The sequence below is a fragment of the Prionailurus viverrinus genome, chromosome A1 (genome assembly GCF_022837055.1).
Source record: "Prionailurus viverrinus isolate Anna chromosome A1, UM_Priviv_1.0, whole genome shotgun sequence".
Lineage (NCBI taxonomy): Eukaryota > Metazoa > Chordata > Mammalia > Carnivora > Felidae > Prionailurus > Prionailurus viverrinus.
Genome location: NC_062561.1, coordinates 12,595,333 through 12,614,268, shown reverse-complemented (window position 1 = coordinate 12,614,268; position 18,936 = coordinate 12,595,333). Strand labels below are relative to the sequence as shown.

At 38.2% G+C, this 18,936-nt stretch overlaps 1 protein-coding gene across 3 annotated transcripts in view; it reads left to right on the top strand.

Moving 5' to 3' along the window:
• STARD13 (StAR related lipid transfer domain containing 13) overlaps positions 1 to 18,936 on the top strand; it is a 540,351-nt gene that overhangs the window by 147,009 nt on the left and 374,406 nt on the right. For all 3 annotated transcript variants that reach the window (XM_047852656.1, XM_047852644.1, XM_047852650.1), the window contains exon 3: positions 6,520 to 6,655. In XM_047852656.1, coding sequence (XP_047708612.1) covers positions 6,626 to 6,655 — 30 coding nt within the window. In that variant the 5' untranslated portion in view covers positions 6,520 to 6,625. The remainder of the gene's footprint in view (positions 1 to 6,519; positions 6,656 to 18,936) is intronic.

The window sequence follows — 18,936 nt, the reverse complement described above, 5'->3', positions numbered from 1 at the left end:
TTAGCAGAGGAAGCATGACCTGAATTTGAAGAGTAGCCTCCTTTTGCTACACTTTAGTGTAAGCACTAAATAAGTAGTAGTTATCATTATTGTGATAGAGAAGAAAAATTTTGTGTCTAGCAGCAGGAATATGAAAAGCTGGAAGGCCTCTCTCAGATGGATCTGGAATCAAGTATGTCTTTCTTAGTCTAATTTAGCAGGATAAGTAAGTTAGTCCCATTTATAGGAAGAATGGATCAAAAACATTGTCAAAAATGAATTCAATATAAACTATTTTAGCTCAGCTCAAGAAAATTTTCACATGTGCTTAAATTTCTTCTTTGTGTTTTTAATGTTCCCTGAAGGTTAATTACACAAGCTTCTCTTTTTGAGATACAGAACACATCTATCACTTGAAAAATAAATGGCAAAGGTGACTTTGAGTCTATGCATAGCTTTGACCTTTGGCTCACTTCATTTACATTTGGGATCAAAAACTGATGTTATATTATTTATGCCTATTGTTGCAGCTGGACACTAAATATTTTAAATGTTTGGAAATATGGATATTTCTTTATAAATGTTGTGCTGTCCTCTAAAAAATTAAATGTAAAAATCTTCAATTTCCAAATTAGTTAATTGGTAAGATTCTTCTTTGCAAATGAGGAAATTAAAGAATGGCATGCTGTACTTTTAAATAATATATAAAAATTGGAATATTATATATTATATTGTAGAAATGTCCTAGAATTTTTTAAAGAAAAAGATTATTTATCTGTCTCTTTCATTTTTTTATTTCTTTTATTCTGAAAAGAGCAAAACGAGTAAAATAATTTTCTCTTTATCTCTCTAAGCTTGGACAGTCAACAAGCCACATCACTTCAATTACTGGTATTTTGCATAATTGCAAATATCTTAGACATTTTTTCTTAAGTTCTCTTTCTATGAAATTTTGGCACACATTAGGAAGGTAATTTCTTTATTGGTTTCTTTCAGTTCTATGTCATGACTCAGTTGTATATAGGAGAAAATATTCAAGATTATTGTATCAGTGAAGTCTCATACTTTAGGGCCAATATGTACACATGGCAACCTTTGAGAATGACGATAAGGATAGCATTTTAAAATTTCTTTGTCCAGGAGAAAAACAAATGATGAGGCATTGTTTGAATAATGTATGAACTACAGAAAGTAATAAATAAAGATCTAGAAAGAAAACATATTTGGAAAATCAGGTTATTTCCAAAAGAGTTATCAAGGCTGAAAAAAATTTTAATTTAGGTATTTGGTGGTAGTTATGAAAACATTAAATTAGGGACACCTGGGTGGCTCAGCCAGTTGAGCATCTGACTCTTGATTTTGGTTCAGGTCATGATCCCAAGGTTGTGAGATTGAGCCCTGTGTCAGGCTCTGCACTGAGCATGGAGCCTGCTTAAGATTCTCTTTCTTTCTCCCTTTGCCCCTCTCCCTACTCACACTCTCTTTTTCTCTAAAATAAAATAAAAATAAAAAAATAAAAATGAAAACATTAAATTAAACTGTTGAAAGTGCATATTTAACATAACCTAGTTGTATTATTGTAGAGGCTAAAATACAAAAGAAAAATTCCAATTTAAGAAAAATATTCCAATTTTTTGCTCCAAATAGGAATAAATCCTTATTAAATATTTCTCTGGCCTTGTCACTTTTTTCCAAAGAAGAAAACAGTTCTCTTTGGTGTGGCCAGTGGGGGTTTCCATTTGTAATGGTTCTAATAAAACACTCCAAATAGTTTTCATTATTTAAAATTCCTATCACTTGATCCTCAGAACACCAAGAGGCAGATCAAATATGATCATTATTTTCGCTATTTTTATAAGTTCATTATACTTTTATCCATTCATTTACTTGTCATCTACTAATATAGTAATAGCTATCATGAAGTCATCACATACTGTGTACCAGTATTTAAAGTGTTTTGCATATATAAACTCCCTACAGTACAGCATTATTATTTCTAGTTTTACAGAGAGGCAGCTGAGGTACAGAGAGGTGAAGTAGTTTGTTTATAGTCATACAGCTAGTGAATGGCAGAGCCTAGCTTTGAAACCTGCACTCTAGCTGCAGAGTGGCATTTTAAATCACTCTTCTGGTCTTCTGGTATGGTAGCTATAAAAGTCAATTAAAACTTATGGTCTTATGGAAGATACAGGCAGAGTAAAACATCGGAACAATTACTTGTTCATTCAAACAAAGATTTACGGTGTGTTTACTCTGTTTCAGACAATGCTAGATGTTTGATGGTAAACCAGACATACCTCGTCTTTACCTTCATAGAGCTTACAGTTTAACTTTGAAGGTGCCCATTAAACAAACAACAATAATACTAAGAAACAAATGTTTTGATAGAGGAAGTATGGAAATCCATAGAAACATCTAGGAGTGATGCAAGGTTTCCCAGAGGCTCTAGTGATTAAGCTGAGACCTAACAAATGAATTTACCTGTCAGCCTTAGTGTTCAGTCTGTCTAACTTAAATCTAGGCTCTTTCCACTAAATAACATAAATAAAATTAGGAACAAGAAGGCTATAATATCATATATAATATGATTTTTTTATTTTTTTATTTTTTTTAACATTTATTTATTTTTGAGACAAAGAGAGACAGAGCATGAGCAGGGGAGGGGCAGAGAGAGAGGGAGACACAGAATCCGAAACAGGCTCCAGGCTCTGAGCTCTCAGCCCAGAGCCCGATGCGGGGCTCGAACTCACGGACCGCGAGATCATGACCTCAGCCAAAGTCGGATGCCCAACCAACTGAGCCACCCAGGCGCCCCAGTATGATTTTAAAAGTACAAGAGTACACATGGGTATGCTAATTAATTTGAAAGACTTTGTAATGGACAATGTTATATTAAAGTATGTATCATCAGAACTCAGGAGTTACATACCAGAATAGACCAAAAGCCAATGGGATAAATTAAACACATTCTCAAAAAAAAAAAAAAAAAAAAAGTACCTACCCCTAAGAGCCAAATGGGTTTCCCTGTGAATTCTTTGAAATTTTCAAAGAATGGACAATTCTCATGCAGTATAAAATTTCTGAATCTCATTTGTAAAAATGCATAGATTCCATATTTATTTTACAAAACTAACATCTTCTTGATACAAAAACTTGACAGAGAACAAAAATGAATATGGATGCAAAAATACTAAAGCAAACAGTAGCTAACTGAACTAAATAAGATTAAAAAGAATTGCTTATCACAACCAAGCACAGTTGATGTCATGAATATAAGAATGGTTTAATAAGTGTAAATATTTTGGGATGCCTGGGTGGCTCAGTTGGTTGGGTGTCCGACTCCTGATCTTGGCTCAGGTCATGATCTCACAGTTTATGGGATTGAGCCCTGCTGTCAGCTCAGAGCCTGCTTGGGATTCTCTCTCTCCCTCTCTCTCTGCCCCTCCACTACTCACACACGTGGGCATGCATGCTCTCTGTCAAAATAAATAAACTTTAAAAACAATAATTGTAAATATCTTAGTATAGTGTGTTGATATGTCCAGTTACCTAAGGGAATTTGATAAATTCTAAGAGTCATTATGATAAATAATCTTTAAAGACTAGAAGGGTACTTTGATAATATAGTATAGGAATGCATGGTTGACTTCATAGAAGATTAGTATGATTTATAAATTAGAAGATTAAAGAAGAAAAATTTGATTATCTTAATAGATGGAGGAAATGCATTCAGTAAAATTCAACATTCTTTCATGTAGAAAGTTTTGATCACAAGAATGGAACTGCCTGATTAAAGCAAAAACAAAAACCATACAGTCAGTATCACACTTAAATGGAGAAGTATTAGAAGCATTCTCCTTAAAATCAGAAATAAGATCAGGATATCCTATCTTAGCACCTCTAATCAACACTGATTAGAGGTCCTAGACTAGTAATAAGGAAAATGAAAGAAAGCAAACTACAATGGAATGGAAAGGAAACAAAGTATCATTGGTCCCATATTTAAGAGTACAAAGACAACACCCCCAAATATATAAAATTAATAAAAGAGCTTACATATATTTATGGATACAACATCAATTAAGAAAAATCAATTGAATTTCTATATACCAATTACAGAACCTAGAAAATCCTTTTTCTTTTTACAAAAGGATGTTATTTATAACAGTGTCAAAAATATAAAGTGCCTTAGCACACATTTGTTAAGTGCTGTAAGTGGCCTTACCTCTCTGCCTGGGAGCTCGAAAAAGCTGCTGGGTTACTATGGTCAATTCCTTCCTGCAGATTCAGCCTCAATCCCTAATCTCTGTGGGTATCCATCATCTACAAGGCTTAGGGGAGCCCAAGCCTGTTAACCACCTGAACAGGGGCTATGATGGGATTTAGACAGAAGAGGTCCTTGTAGACATGGGGCTGGACAAGCATACAAAGAGAAATATGGGGATGTAGAGAAAGCACTGAGAAGAATCAAGAGAGCTAAGTGTTCTCATTTGCCATGTGAGCCTGGTCAAGTAACTTATTCTCTTTACAAATTGTTTTATAAAATGAGAACAATAAGACCCAGCTCACAGAGTTGGTGGGAAGAAGAAAGTGAAGTAATATATGTGAAAGTATCATACATGGGATCTTGTATTTAATAGTCTGTCAGCAAATGTTAGTATTTTTCCTGAATAAGATATAGTTCCTAATTTCCTAAAGGAAAAGAAGACCATCCCCACCTGCTGAGTGAAAACAGCAGCAACAACACTTAAGAGGCTTTCATGCAGTGCACTGAAGCCTATTGAAATAGCTGCCAGCATCATCTCACTTTACAAATGAGCCCACATTGAGTGTTGCTCTAGGCATCTGTCAAATTGTCTACACTTGTGGCAGAGATAGACATTAGTCGTAATCAGCAAAGTGTAGCACTCATTGGTCAACCCAATGGCCAACTCATTGTATTGTCAGCTCCCCCGGCTGCCTGTTCATTATAGTCCTATTTGTTGCTGTTTTTTTTTTTTTAATTTAATAATTCATACCTTTAAAACTCTGTGGACTTGAAGTCGTTTCTGCATGGCCTTTCCTCATGGGCAGAAGTGTGTACACACTCTTCTATATCCTGCAAACCCTTGTAGGACACATTTTTGAGTTAGTAAATTTTCATTGTGAAGAACACATCACGAAATTGTTTTAAAAAGGTAAATATATAAAACACATAACAGTGCCTGTCAAACAGATATTAGCTACCATTATCATCACCATATCCCTATCGTTCTCATCATCATAGTCAGTTCTTTTCCCCACAGGGGAGTTGTTGCAAGCATCAGGAGAATTAATGATTCCACTTAGACTTGGCAGGTTCTTACGTACTCACATACCATTGGTCAAATATGCCAGGCACAAAGAAGTGTTCAATAAATGCCTGTGTTATTTTACAGGTGAATAAATTAAGATTTGAGCATATTAACTCCAAGGTTATATAGCTTGTATTTGGCAGTGCTACATTCATACATAATTCAATAAAGTTTGTTTATTCTAGATCTTTTATCCACCCCGCCCCCAAACAACCTGATGATCAATGAGCAAAATTTTAGTTAAATGAAAAATTCACATTTCTAACCTTCATACTCCTGCAAAATTTGATACTTTTTCCAGAAGGAATAGACCAGGATAAAACTTTGCACTAGAAGCTTCTAGGTAAATTATAATAAGGAACTTGGCCCTAGAGAGATGTGGAAGACTTGCAAGGAATGGGAAGAAATAACGAAGATAAACTTAATTACTCCAATTCAATGAGAATTTACCCAGTATTCTAGAAAAAGGCTTTTACTGTATCTGAAAAGTTCAGGATTCTCTTTATGCTAATATGTTTTTAGTAATTTTAGTTCTGTAGCTAACCCTCAGAAATATAAATTTACAGTTTGCTCCCTACTTTATAAAATACATAAACTGAGATCGTAAAGCCTAAAGGAATAATGTGGCTGTGTATGAGCCACATCTTATTTCCATTTTTAAAACGCCTTTGGTGGGCCCTTGGGTGACTCAGTCAGTTGAGCAGCTGACTTCGGCTCAGGTCATGATCTCCAGGTTTGTGAATTCAAGCCCCATACTGGGCTCACTGCTGTCAGTCTGTCAGTGCAGAGCCTTCTTTATATCCTCTGTTCCCCTCTCTCTGCCCCTCCCCCACTTGTACTCTCCCCCCAAATAAATAAATATTAAAAAAAATTAAAAAATAAAACACCTTTGGTTTTACATTTTAGAAAGTTTACAATATGCCAATAATAGTACTATATTTTACCTTGGTAGATCAAAAGTAATTTCAGTTTATAAATTTACATTTACAGAAGGTTCTTAGGCTTAACTAGGCTGATCTCACTGATCCTAAGCATAAATGTCTTTGGAAAAATTATTAATATTTAGGAATATTCTCACAGTTTATGTTAATTTTCAAAACTATTTTTTTTAAAAAAATGGATTTTCATTGACTAATTTAGATGAATTATTGCCTAGGAATAATTCTTTGTATGTGAAAAATAACCTGCTTAAATTTTTTTTCTGCAGAATTCTATAAACCTGAAGAGTAAGCTTTAAAAAAAATCGTCAGAGGAAAGGAATTTGTAGAAATAAAACTGGAAACATCGAGAATCTTGATGGTGTGCCAAACCAGATGTCAACTGGAGCTCGACCAAAACCTAAAGTAAGTAGCTTTATTACAGAATATTCTGGGTGGAGTGTCATGTCCCATTCATGCAATAAAGTCAGCACCACATTCGCACATTCTCTATTACTTTTTTGTTTTAAATTTAGCATTAAGGCTGACCTGTTTTTCATTATAACATGATTTGTAATAAACATATATATATAGTTAATATTTATAGAATTGGAAAAAAATGCAGTCAGTGATTTTGTTAAGGTAATATGGTTTTAGTTCATTGCAATCCGTAGAGCCATAGCAGAGGAGGATTATATGTACTTCAATTAATTTCTTCATTGTTAGTGAAAATTCTTGGTGCAGTTGAAAATATTCTTGAACTATTATTATAAAAGTCTTCCCTATTGAGATGGCCCATATCCCACCATGGTTCCAGAAATGAGGTATCAAATTGGGGAACACATCTGTGAAACATCAGCCACAAGCATTAACTACACTTTAAATAGTTATCTTCGCGTTACAAAGCTAACTAATAATACCCAGGGATGTTTTTTTGTTGTTGTTGTACTTTTTGGTATATTTTAATGAGGAAAAATTGACCAGCCTTTCTCATAGATATTTTACAACTTTTATAACTTTTTCCCAAATCTCTATAATTTTTTCCACTTTTAAAATTGAATCTAAAAGTACATTTCATAAATCCTGACCAGTGTTGGATATAGAGGGATGTCCGTAATAACTTGCAAGATTTTGTAGAGTTGCGTATGGTTCTCGATTTTACGATGCCTTGGCTGCTTTACAATGTTAAAAAAAAATAATGATTTTGCCAATAAATATGAAGGGCAAACATTATGTGTCTTCCTGACAGGAAATGGCAGAAACTTTCTAAATTACCTCAAGGGATAATATAAGAGATTGCTTATACAGGGATGGTCAGGGTTAAGGGAAGCCAACTGTAAGCTGGTTGCCCAGCAGTCACAACCAAACTACAGCCTGACGGAGAAGAGGTGCAGAAGTAAAGACCTGTCTCTCTCACTCCCAACATCTAACCTCCTCTGGGACCTCCTGCTGGCTGATCTCATCAGGAAATCCGAGGGAGGAGTACTCAATTTAGAAATTGTGCCCCACAGGCAAGATGGTTAAAAGCAGAGAACAGTTTTTAAAAGGTCAAATAAAAAGTATTTAGCATACATTATAATAACAATAGCATGGTTAGCTACCATTATTAAATACGTAATGTGTTCCAGGTGTGGTGCTAAGCTCTTCACACACATTGCCTATTTAAAAAAAATTTTTTTTTTCAACGTTTATTTATTTTTGGGACAGAGAGAGACAGAGCATGAATGGGGGAGGGGCAGAGAGAGAAGGAGACACAGAATCGGAAACAGGCTCCAGGCTCTGAGCCATCAGCCCAGAGCCTGACGCGGGGCTCGAACTCACGGACCGCGAGATCGTGACCTGGCTGAAGTCGGACGCTTAACCGACTGCGCCACCCAGGCGCCCCCACATTGCCTATTTAATTCATACAATAGCTCTACAACATAGACGTTAATACCTCCATTTTTTTAGAAGAGAAACCTGATCTTCACAACATCATAAAGTTAGTGGGATAGGTATTAATGTTATCCTGATTTTACAGATGAGAAAACCAAGACCTAGTGAAGGTAAGTGACTTGCCCAGAAGGGCAAAATTAGTACTTCAGTGTGAGCCTTCAGACTCTTTCTCACTTTGCCATACCAACGTACATGGCTTTGGGAAAGTTTTATAATGCCTTTAAGAAAAAAGATGAATATTACTTAGTGAAAGAAGCCAATCTGAAAAGGCTACATACTGTATAATTCCAACTATATGACCTTCTGGAAAAGACGAAACTAGGGAGAAAGTAAAATGATCTGTGGTTGCCAGGGGTTAGTGGGGAGTGATGGATGAATAGGTAGAGCAGAGGATTTTTAGGGCAGTGAAAACTATGGTGTATGATACATGTCATTATACATTTGTCAGAATCCACAAAATTTATACCACGAGTCAACCATAGGGCAAGCTAGGGATTTCAGGAGACAATGACGAATCAGTGTAGGTTCATCAATTGTAACAAATCTAGTACTTTGGTCAGGGATGTTGATAGTGGAGGAGGCTGCATACGTGGGGGCAGGGACATATGGAAATCTCTGTACCCTCTCTGCTCAATTTTCCAATGCACCTGAAACAACTGCTCTAAAAAGTAAGGTTTATTTTCTAAGAAAGGAAAAGAAACGTGTAGTACAGCTTAATTATATTTACTATGATCCCATTTTCTTTCTTTTTTGGTGAAGAATGAGAGATAGTGTAGACTTAAAAAAAATTTTTCTTAATGTTTATTTTTGAGAGAGACAGAGACAGAGCATGAACAGGGGAAGAGCAGAGAGATAGGAAGACACAGAATCAGAAGCAGACTCTGGGCTCCGAGCTGTCAGCACAGAGCCCGATGCGGGGCTCGAACCCACAAACCATCAGATCATGACCCGAGTCGAAGCCTGATGCCCAACTGATTGTGCCACCCAGGTGCCCCATAGATAGTGTAGACTTTTATATAAGGCTTTCTTCTCAGAAACTTCCTCAGCTCAAGAAGAAAATGCTTATTACAAATTAATTGATTTTTTTTTAAGATTAACAACGAAAGTTAAAAAGAGGAAAGCTAGTAGTTTTAGTGTGATGCTATATTCCATTGCTTATTGCCTCTTAAAGGAATATAATTTATCAAAGAGGCATTTGGGACCTGTTTTAGCTGATTTTCTAGTTTTTTTCATTCTTGTTACTTTGTTTTTACAGTAAGCTCTTAACTATCCTGGGACAGGTCATTTATTTCCAAATTAGCTCATTCAGGATAGGGTAACTTTGTAAATTATTAGGTAAGAAGTATTTGGGAGTATTTTATTTTTTTGGCCGATTCTGAACAAGATTGTAATCTGAGTCCTCAGTCAATTGTTACTGACATGGAGTGGGGAGCGGAGGCATATATAATCTCAGATGTTACTACAAGAATATTTATATGCTCTGAAAATCTTTTTCTGTAATCTGTTTTCACTACCAATATATGCCATTGGCCATTCCTTCTAAGATGTTCACTAATAAATGAGGCATGCAAGCAGGGGCCGGCTTGGTAGAATAACTGCTTTTGCTGTTACATCTGTGAATCTTTAGGTAGATGGACAGTGTAATCTAGAAGTTTCCCTCTCTGTTCCCTATTCTAGGGAACACTTTCTAAAGAACCAGCTTCTGTTTCCTCTGTATATATCATGAAGTCAGAGACTTCATAGGAGAGAAAGTTTGCCAATGTCCAATTTCTTCAGAGAGAGGAGACAAATCCTTCCACATAGATTTGTGGCAGCCTAATGTACATTTGTTCATCTGACATATTATCTTTTTCTTATTTGCTCAGGCTAGCCCGCAAAACCGAATTTCAACCATAAAGTACTGGATGTATAAAATTCACTGCCCTGTGGAACATGCATGAGGTCCATGTGCTCATTTCTGAACATGGCCCTGGCTGCCAAATACTGAGGGCAAAACGTTTCCTAGTCAAGGCATGTTTCCCACAGGCCTATGCTATGCAGAGGGTAGAGGATAATTCTATATACTTTTAGAGGCCGACTGAGGTTGGGTATATGGGCTTCTACCTTGGCAGGATTATTCATGTCTGTTCCTCACAGGTCTCACTTGCCTAGGGGAAAAGTGAAGCGTAAAAGCTGTTGATGGTAGCTGCAAGTAAGACACAAGAACTGTTTAGGATTTACACTGGGCATACGTATTCTTACCAAAGAGCCAGATAGCTCAGTCCAAAGCCAGATCAGAGCTGCACAGATGGTATGCCTTGCACAAGGCCCACCTTTTCTAATTAGCACAAAGATATCTTCTGATACTACACTATGAGTCCTTGAGATAGTGAATGCTAACCAAAGAGGATGGTTTTTTTTTCCTAATGTTTATAAAAGCATCTTTTGGGCTAACACAGGCTATTGCTTGGCTAAGGGGATGGTCTAGGCTAGGTTGACAGAAACAATAAAGAGTTCATGGGGCCAAGCCATAGCTTTGGACAGCCAGGTTGCCAAGGCTAAGAGAGGTGTTTAAGAGAAAGCCAAGCCCAAACAGCTACCATTTGAAAATGTGGGGTTATTCTGGCTCTCTGTTCTCAACTTCAGAGAGCAAGTTGGGTACATTTCTGAAGGCAGTGACTCATGAGCATCTTGATTTATGTTTACTTCCTGGACACGTGGTTGGGGGGGAGGGTAGAAGGAGTAAGACAGTGATGTGGGCATTATATTCTGGGAAGGGCAGAAATCAGGGGGTGCGGGCTGTCCAGCTCCATAGGATTCATTCTCTATCATCCGTAACTGCATCCCCTTCTTCCTTTTGAACTCAGACTCTTGTGCCTGCTTGGCTGTCTTGGCATATCTAATGCACCTCAAACTCTGTCAGGTCTTGAACTTTACCATTTTCTCCTGTCTCCGTGAAAGGCACTTTTCAGTCAGCTGATCATTTGGGCCAGAGACCTGCAAGTCAGCCTAGTTTCATTCTTCTCTCTTAAACTCACAGTCACTGTCACCAAGTTCTCTCTAGTCTATACTTCTAATGATGTGTCAGTGCATCCCCTTGGAATCCCTAATGCCACTGCTCTGAGTCAGGTACTTGTCACCTGAAATGCAGCCTGTTAGCCTGGGCTTGATGTCAAATACCCCTGTTCATTATCTAAAATGCAAACAGAATGATCTTTTATAAAGTTAAATCTCATCACGTCTCTGTTCTATGGATGATCCCTTCAACGTCTTCACAATTTCTTTGGTAGAAAATCAAATTTCTGGGCATGTTAGACAAAGATGCTCACGGTTTAGCCATGCCAACTTCTGCAGTCTCTCTTCTCACCTCCTCCACCTTTCACTAGTGTTCCGTCCATGTCGAACTGCTTTGGGATCCATCTCATACTCCTTGTGTTTGCATCAGTTGTTCCTTTAACCGTAATTCCCTTCCTGTCTTCTTCACGCCAATTAACGATACTAGCTTCTTAAGACTCAGTCTCCAGGAAGGGCCCTGTTCTTCTAGCACTTATTACATTAATAATGTCTATGTTTGTTTTTGTTTTTCCCCCTTATTGGACTTGAAGCAACTTAAAGTCCAGGCTGCCGCTTACCTCAAGAACTTAAGTGCTTAGCATAGTGACAAAAGGGCCGGCACTCATACAGTGTTTCACACTATAGTGTGTTCCAGTTATTCTTACTCGTAGGGTCTCCTTTCTGCTCAGGAGTAGTGGCAGGAGTTGCTATTGAGACACAATTGGACTAATGTGGCAGGGTTTTAATAATGAAAGGAAGATGGATACACATTCACACCACAAAAAGTTAGTGGGTTCTAGGATGTCAAGAACTGAAGAGTTGTAAGGGGAAAAGACTTTCTATCTCGGAGGAATTCTGAGAATTTTTCCACCTGGCCAGAGTTCTGGTTACATCTCTTTTCTTTTCTCCTGAGACCACCAGAATGTGGGCAGCACATTGCTGTTTCCATTGCTGCCTTCTTGGCTTTCAACTATTATTTCTTTTATTCCTTGCCTGATGAGAAATGAGTAGTTTCAGCAAGGACGACTCTTCCCTCCACAGTTTTTCTAAGGGTTTGTATTGGAAATTATAAGAAAGAGATAATGGGAAAAGGGGCTCCACATAATATCCTCCTATCAGTACTTTTTATTTTTCCCAAAAGAGTGTTAAAGGGAGATAAGACACAGATAAGTGGTGGGTCTCATGTTGTATTTATCTATACTTTGAAGGCCACCTAGGTTCAGTGAGTTTCCTGGAAGCTAAGGAGGAGTTAAGAAACAACTGGGGGGCTGAGTTGGGATGGAACAGGGCTAGAGACTGGGCACGTGATCCTGCACCTTGGCTGGTAGAAAGGTAGCTAAGAAATGGGGGGGAGGAGAAGCCATGGGTGGTGATGCTGGGGGTACGTATCCTGCCTCTTATTACTTCTCCCTTGCAGTTATTTCCAGCATAACTACTGCATGGATTCCTGCTTGGGATCCACAGTGGGGAATCTCAGAGGATTTCTGCATGGTCAAAGGGATGAGAAGAATTTGTGAAATATATCCTCATAGCAGCAACTGTCAGGGAAACAAATGAGGCTGAGGTTGTAATTCCCAGAAATTATCTGTATGTAAACACTGGTCTAGCACATGTAAAATAGAGACTATACATTATTTTTTAAAGTAATATCCTAGAGAATAAAGCGCTGTTTTTTCTGTTGTCTTCCATGATTAAGTCATCCCTGACTATTCTAGAATGTGTAGGTCTTTCCTTTTGTCGCCTCCAGATTTAGAGAGTATTTACCAGAGCTAATACGTACAGAGCCATGTCTGTGTACGTTTGTACACATCTGTTTCAGGAACGCAGCCCAGTTGTGTGATTAAAAATATGCTGTCACAAGCCGTATGCGGCCACTGCATTCTTGAAGCCCTGACTAGATGTATTTGCCCATGAAATCCCGCCAGCTACCAACCAAGAATGTTTTTTCTCTGAATTGTTAAAAAGTATTTTAAGCATGGTGTATCTGAAAAAGTCAGAGCTTTCATTTTGGTTTATTTTATAGCCTTTATTGATTATACACATTTCCTCTAAGGCTTGAGTGGATAACAGCATCAACTGTTGTAATAAATTCTCTACTCCACAGACCTGTGTAGCACATATGCATGTGCCAAAGCTATGTACCAGATGGTAACTGCAAATGATTTGATATCTATGGTGAGATGGTACTGAAAGAAATACATTTGCATGTAAAACAGGGTGGACATTTCACAGTGAATTTTAAAGCAAATTGAACAAGTCAGCCAGCAAATATTTACTGAGTGCCTACTCTGGGTAGAACCTTGTAAGGATTGCTGTTTTTGTGTTGGGTTGCCTGGATGTGAGGCTTAGAAGTGTTGCTAATGCATCATCTCCTACAAGAAGTTTGGATAAATAATGATTTCCTAAATTTTCAAGGTCTCTCCACTAGGATGCAAAGATTTTTTGTGTTATGAACTTGGGACAGGAATTAAGAACATTGTAGACATCAATAATTATGTTTTCTGTGGCTTATTGAGTTAGGCATGTGTTATGATGTTGAGTGACCCGTGGAAGACAGATGCTGGGTTGGCCCAAGTCACAGGTGGGATCCGATTAGAGACTGTAAATGGACTTGGTCCATAAACAACATAGTAGGGTCCTAAAGACTTTGAATATCCAGTAAAATCTTTATCAAGACATACAGAGTGAGGAAGTGACTGAATTTCTGGTCATAATTGTCATTGTCCTGAAATGTATGTTCTTTAGAAATTACACAAGTGTTCCTGGAGAGTGAGTGGCAGGGGTGAGTTACTGAGCTGTGCCTATGACCCCTGATTTACATAGTCTGTCTTCCCTGTCCCCCTCTAAAGACCTATAACCAAAGATGAAATGTTCTTCCCCACAGCTAAGACCATAGGACCTTAAACTGATGTCCCACCCCACCTTTTAACTCCATGAAGTAGAAAGGAAGTTTCCTCAAAGCTCCCTGCTTTCAAATCATTTTATTGCCAAGAGGCAGTTCCACTACAAGGAAGAGCACAATGAATTTGCTCCACTGAAATAAAATGTCTTGAAAGACTTGACATGACTTTTTTTTAGCAGCTAAAATGTTAATATCTTAGCATATTTGAGAAGTAGCCACATGTAGGCAGCTTTCTAATCCTTTGTTTTGGAATTAGATTTCTGTCCTTATTTCTGAGGAAGACAGGGAGTGAATGGGCTGCTAATCACAGGAGAGTACAGAGGCAATTTGATTGAATAAATTCACACTAATGTGTAAATTACTGAAAGCCCTTTAACACTCTCAGGAATATTTGCATTTTTAAAAGATTCTCATTTAAACCAAATAAATCTGTGGTGGGGTTGGGTAATTCTGGTAGTGTAACACAGTGAAATAAAAGCAAATCAGGCAATGCACAGGAAGCTATTTCAGAGGCTAGGGGGTGGGAAGAGGGGTAGCAGGACTGGGAAGATCAGCCCCTAAATGGTTTCTGTTTTCCCACAGGCACCTTTTCACTGATTCTCTAAAAGCTTCATTCTCTAAAAGCTTTTAACCAGTCCCAGGCAGAACTTGAGGCCAGAGGAAGAAAACATGGCCAGGAGGGGGCAGTAGGTAGAGAGGGCATGGAGACAGGGTAGGTGGTTCTTTGTAAATTCTGGTCATTGTAAATCAAGTTTGAATACATCAGGGATTAACAGTGGTTTGATGTAAACATGTCTGTACATGGATTGATTTGTCTGTAAAAATATCGGAAGTGTAAAAATAGTGGCAAACCACACTGGAGAGAATAAGTTTTGCTGTTTATGTCAAACACTTGGAAAATATTCAGCCCATTGCTCCCTTGGGCTGGATTGATACTGCCTATGAACTTCCTTCAAGAAAAATACAACCGGTTTCACCATCCATTTTTATTAACTCCACACTCTCAGAGGAACCTTTATGCACTCCTTGAATAGCAGGACTAAATTTGTTTCACTCCATGTAGCACTGTCTTACTGGATGTAATTTTCTGGGAAGCTGGTTTTGCTTTCCAAGACCAGCAGGAATATCTGTGAATATTCTGGTCTTGCTCTGCTTCCTTTGTTTTGTCTCCAGACATCATTTCAAGAATAAGAAAAACATTTGTTTTTCTTTCTAATGGAATAACTTCAGGGCCAGCATACTTGTTATGAGTGCCAGTGTGTACTAGTACCTATTTCCCAACATATGCAGACTGAGAAATTCTTTTGGCTACGGTAGGTGTAATCAAAAAGAGTTGTTAGCTCAGCAGGGATGTTTGTGCCTATGAAAAAAGAAAATAGGCCAGGAGATTGGGTTTGGATTGGGAGTGGGGGTGGGGCTCAGAGAAAGACCTAGGCTGCAAAGGTAAAAGCTCTAGGTCAGTGCTGCCTCTAGAGGTACAATGTGAGCCACCTAGGTAATATTAAATTTTCTAGCAGCCACTTAAAAAAAAAGGAAAAGGAACAGGTAAAAGTAATTAATTTTAATAATACATTTTATTGAAACCAGTATATCTAAAATGTTACCATTTTCATTTTGACACGTAATCAGTACACAAAAATTATCAATAAAATATGGCTTTCTCTTTGGGGTTCTAAGGTCTCAAAATCTGCTGTTATCTTAGCCTTAAAGCAGCTCTCCATTCAGACTAGCCACGTGCCAGGTGCTCAATAGCCATATGTGGTTAGAGCAGCCCTGGGTGATAAACCCTGAGGAAAGATAAGATGATAACCAAAACCATTTATATATTTGTTTACGAGTAATTATTATAAATAAATAATCAATAAATAATCTTGTGGAACCGAAGTTAGGGAAAGCAATAAGAAGACAGTGAGAGAAAGAGAGAAAGTTAAGAGATTTGCCTAACTTTGAACAGTTACTCCCAACAAATAGACTGATGAAGGGCATATTTATATGACTATGGTATGGTTCACTGAGTGAGACTTCAGGAAGTTGTAAAAGGATCAGTTTCTACTTGGATTAAAGGATGAACTCGGAGTTCATTCACAGATGGTCTTGGTTTTCTTAAGGTAAGTCTGAGAAACAACTCTGTCCCTAGAGCAAGACAGGAAGAAAAGGTGAATTCCAAAGGCAGTGACTAAAAACCCCATGAATGTATAAATCTAAAGGGCAAAGAGACATCCTGAATCTAATATGCATAATTACGTACCTGATTTTGAGTGAATCCCCAAATCTCCTTTCTGCAATAAAGTAATTTTTATCTATATGAAGTGCTTTGTTAATTATGAAACTCATATACATACATATACACCGATGTATGTATACACATATATGTATGTACACATACACAGTATATGTAACTGTGTAATTGTTATTGGCTAAAGAAAAGCCTGTTCTATAAAGATGAGCTGCCAGGGAAAATTTTATCACCCCAGACATTATTAAATGTCAGAAACTTGCCCCCACCCCCAGGTGTGTACCAGAGAGTTAGTGGAGGTGAGGGAGGGCTGTCTTTCTGTTGGGGGAAATCTTAGACTTGTTTTATCAAAACGTTTATTACCCATCTTTAGAGCCTTCAGACCATTGCTCTCATTATATATTTAGTGTGAGGGCATGTACTGCTCAATAATTATTTTTTTTCCCTCTTAATGTGGGCTTTTGGTGGCTTCATAAACGTGATAAATGGCTCTTCTTAGACACACAAAATAGAGATTGGCAGGCAATTTAAAGTTAAGATTTCCCAGTAGAACCATTGCTACCAATGAGATCACACACTGACTCTCCTATACTCTGAGAAATGTTAAAGTAAGGCCAAGATTTTTATGGTTTCCACTTTCTATGCCCAAAAGACTTTTCTGTCCTTCATTTCTCCTGTGCCAGCCATAGCTGCATTTTCCCAGGTATGTCCCCTTGGAGTAGACAGACATACACGGATGCTCCTAAAATCAGTCATGTGAAGGAGCTTTAGGTTTCTCTGAGACAATTGTGTATTTAAGAAAAGTTACTTGGAAAATCACTTTGGAAGACACAGAAACATTTTTATATCAGGTGACAATGGGATTGGTGTAGTCACAACCTTTTCTCAATAGCCTCTTCTGCAATAGTCTAGAATTAAAATAATGACACTTTAGGGGCACCTGGGTGGCTCAGTCAGTTGAGCATCCGACTCTTGGTTTCAGCTCAGGTCAGGATCTCACAGTTCATTTTGTGGGATTCTGTCTCTCTCCCTCTCTCTCTGCCCCTCCCATGCTCGTGCACTCTGTCTCTCTCTCTCAAGATAAATAAGTAAACTTTAAAAAATGACACTTTATTAAAGTTTGGGGTTTTCTCACACAAGATCCCATCTGAGCTTCATAATAACCTCATTAGGACATTTGAAAGATTCCACTTTTTCAATACAGGATCTGAAGCCCAGAACATCTGAATGCCCTGACCAAGGTCACACGAGAGATATTTAACAGGATTAGCACTCTAGTGCTTGCCTCTCTACCATATTCCCTTCTCTTTTACATCTTTGTAAGTTGTGTTTTCCAAGCCATGCAACCTGGAGCAGGTTTTAAGGCTCCACTTCCATTTATTATAACCCCGACTCTACGATTTCTGCCAACCAGCTCCAGGAGTCTCAGGGTCTTTTTTCCCCTAGGAATCTTGGGGAGGGAGGAGAGGGGACGGGGGAGGAGTTCACATATGTTTGTGACTTGGATTTGCTGGTTACATGCTGGCAGGCACTGCTTTTATTATTTTGTGATCCAGTTTGGAATCCTTGATGTGATTTATTACTGCCCATATGCTGAAGCAGCTGAAACCCTCCTAAGGTACTGAGGCTGCCCAAATGTTATGCTCTCTCGTTTGTCTGGTTTAGCTCCAGGCTGTTCCAGGGTGCAGCCCAGACTCCAGCTGCAGGGTCACCCCTGAGTGGGGAAGTGCCCTTTTGCCCCATCCCCCACCTCACCCCCAGCTTCCATTGTTACAAATGCTGTTAAACACTGCCCTCAACAGAGTCTTATTGGAAACTGCCCTTTTCACGTTTATTCCCTTTTTATTGTATTTAGCCCTGAGAGGTCCACAGAAGCTGAGCCAGAGAAATGTCCAGGTAACAAGCTCCAAGCTGTTCCCAACTGTTGTGTTCCTCCAGCAGTGCCCCATTGAATTTAAACACAGCGGGCCTGCTGCCTTTGGGGGAGTTATTTCCCTGAAAATCCTTAGATCTCTTTAGCCAACAGACTCTGCTGGCTTCCCCTGCCTTCCTTCCCTCTGGCCAGACAGGTCCATAGTTTAGGTTATCAAGCTGATATCTCTACATTCACAGCTGCTGGAACAATTTTCCCTAAAACTCCATTTTCTCAGTTACCTTTTGTATACATCTGTTGACTCAAAGCCAGATTTTTCTGCCTGAGTGTCAAGGCCTTTTACCAACTGTTCATTTTATATTATTATTTTTCATGCTTCTCCCTCCATAGGATGTCAGAATTTGCTTGTAATGGGCATTTTCCATATATATCAATGGGTTCATTGAGTAAATGACAAGCTATAGGTGACAAACTGGAGACTGAGTTTTCTTTCTCAGGTATATTTCTAGATATTTTTATTAGTGCTTGAAATGTGGTTCAAATTACATAGCTATTATCATCAGTCTTTTCCATCTTCTCTTCCTCATGAATCTACCTGAATAATATTGTTGGTAGTGGATTAGTAGGGTCTCCTTCATTAATGCTGGAAACCACATTAATTAGCACAGCGTTGTGCTGGCCGTTAAAAAACCAGACCTTAAGTTCAACAAAAACATGCTCAGGAGTTT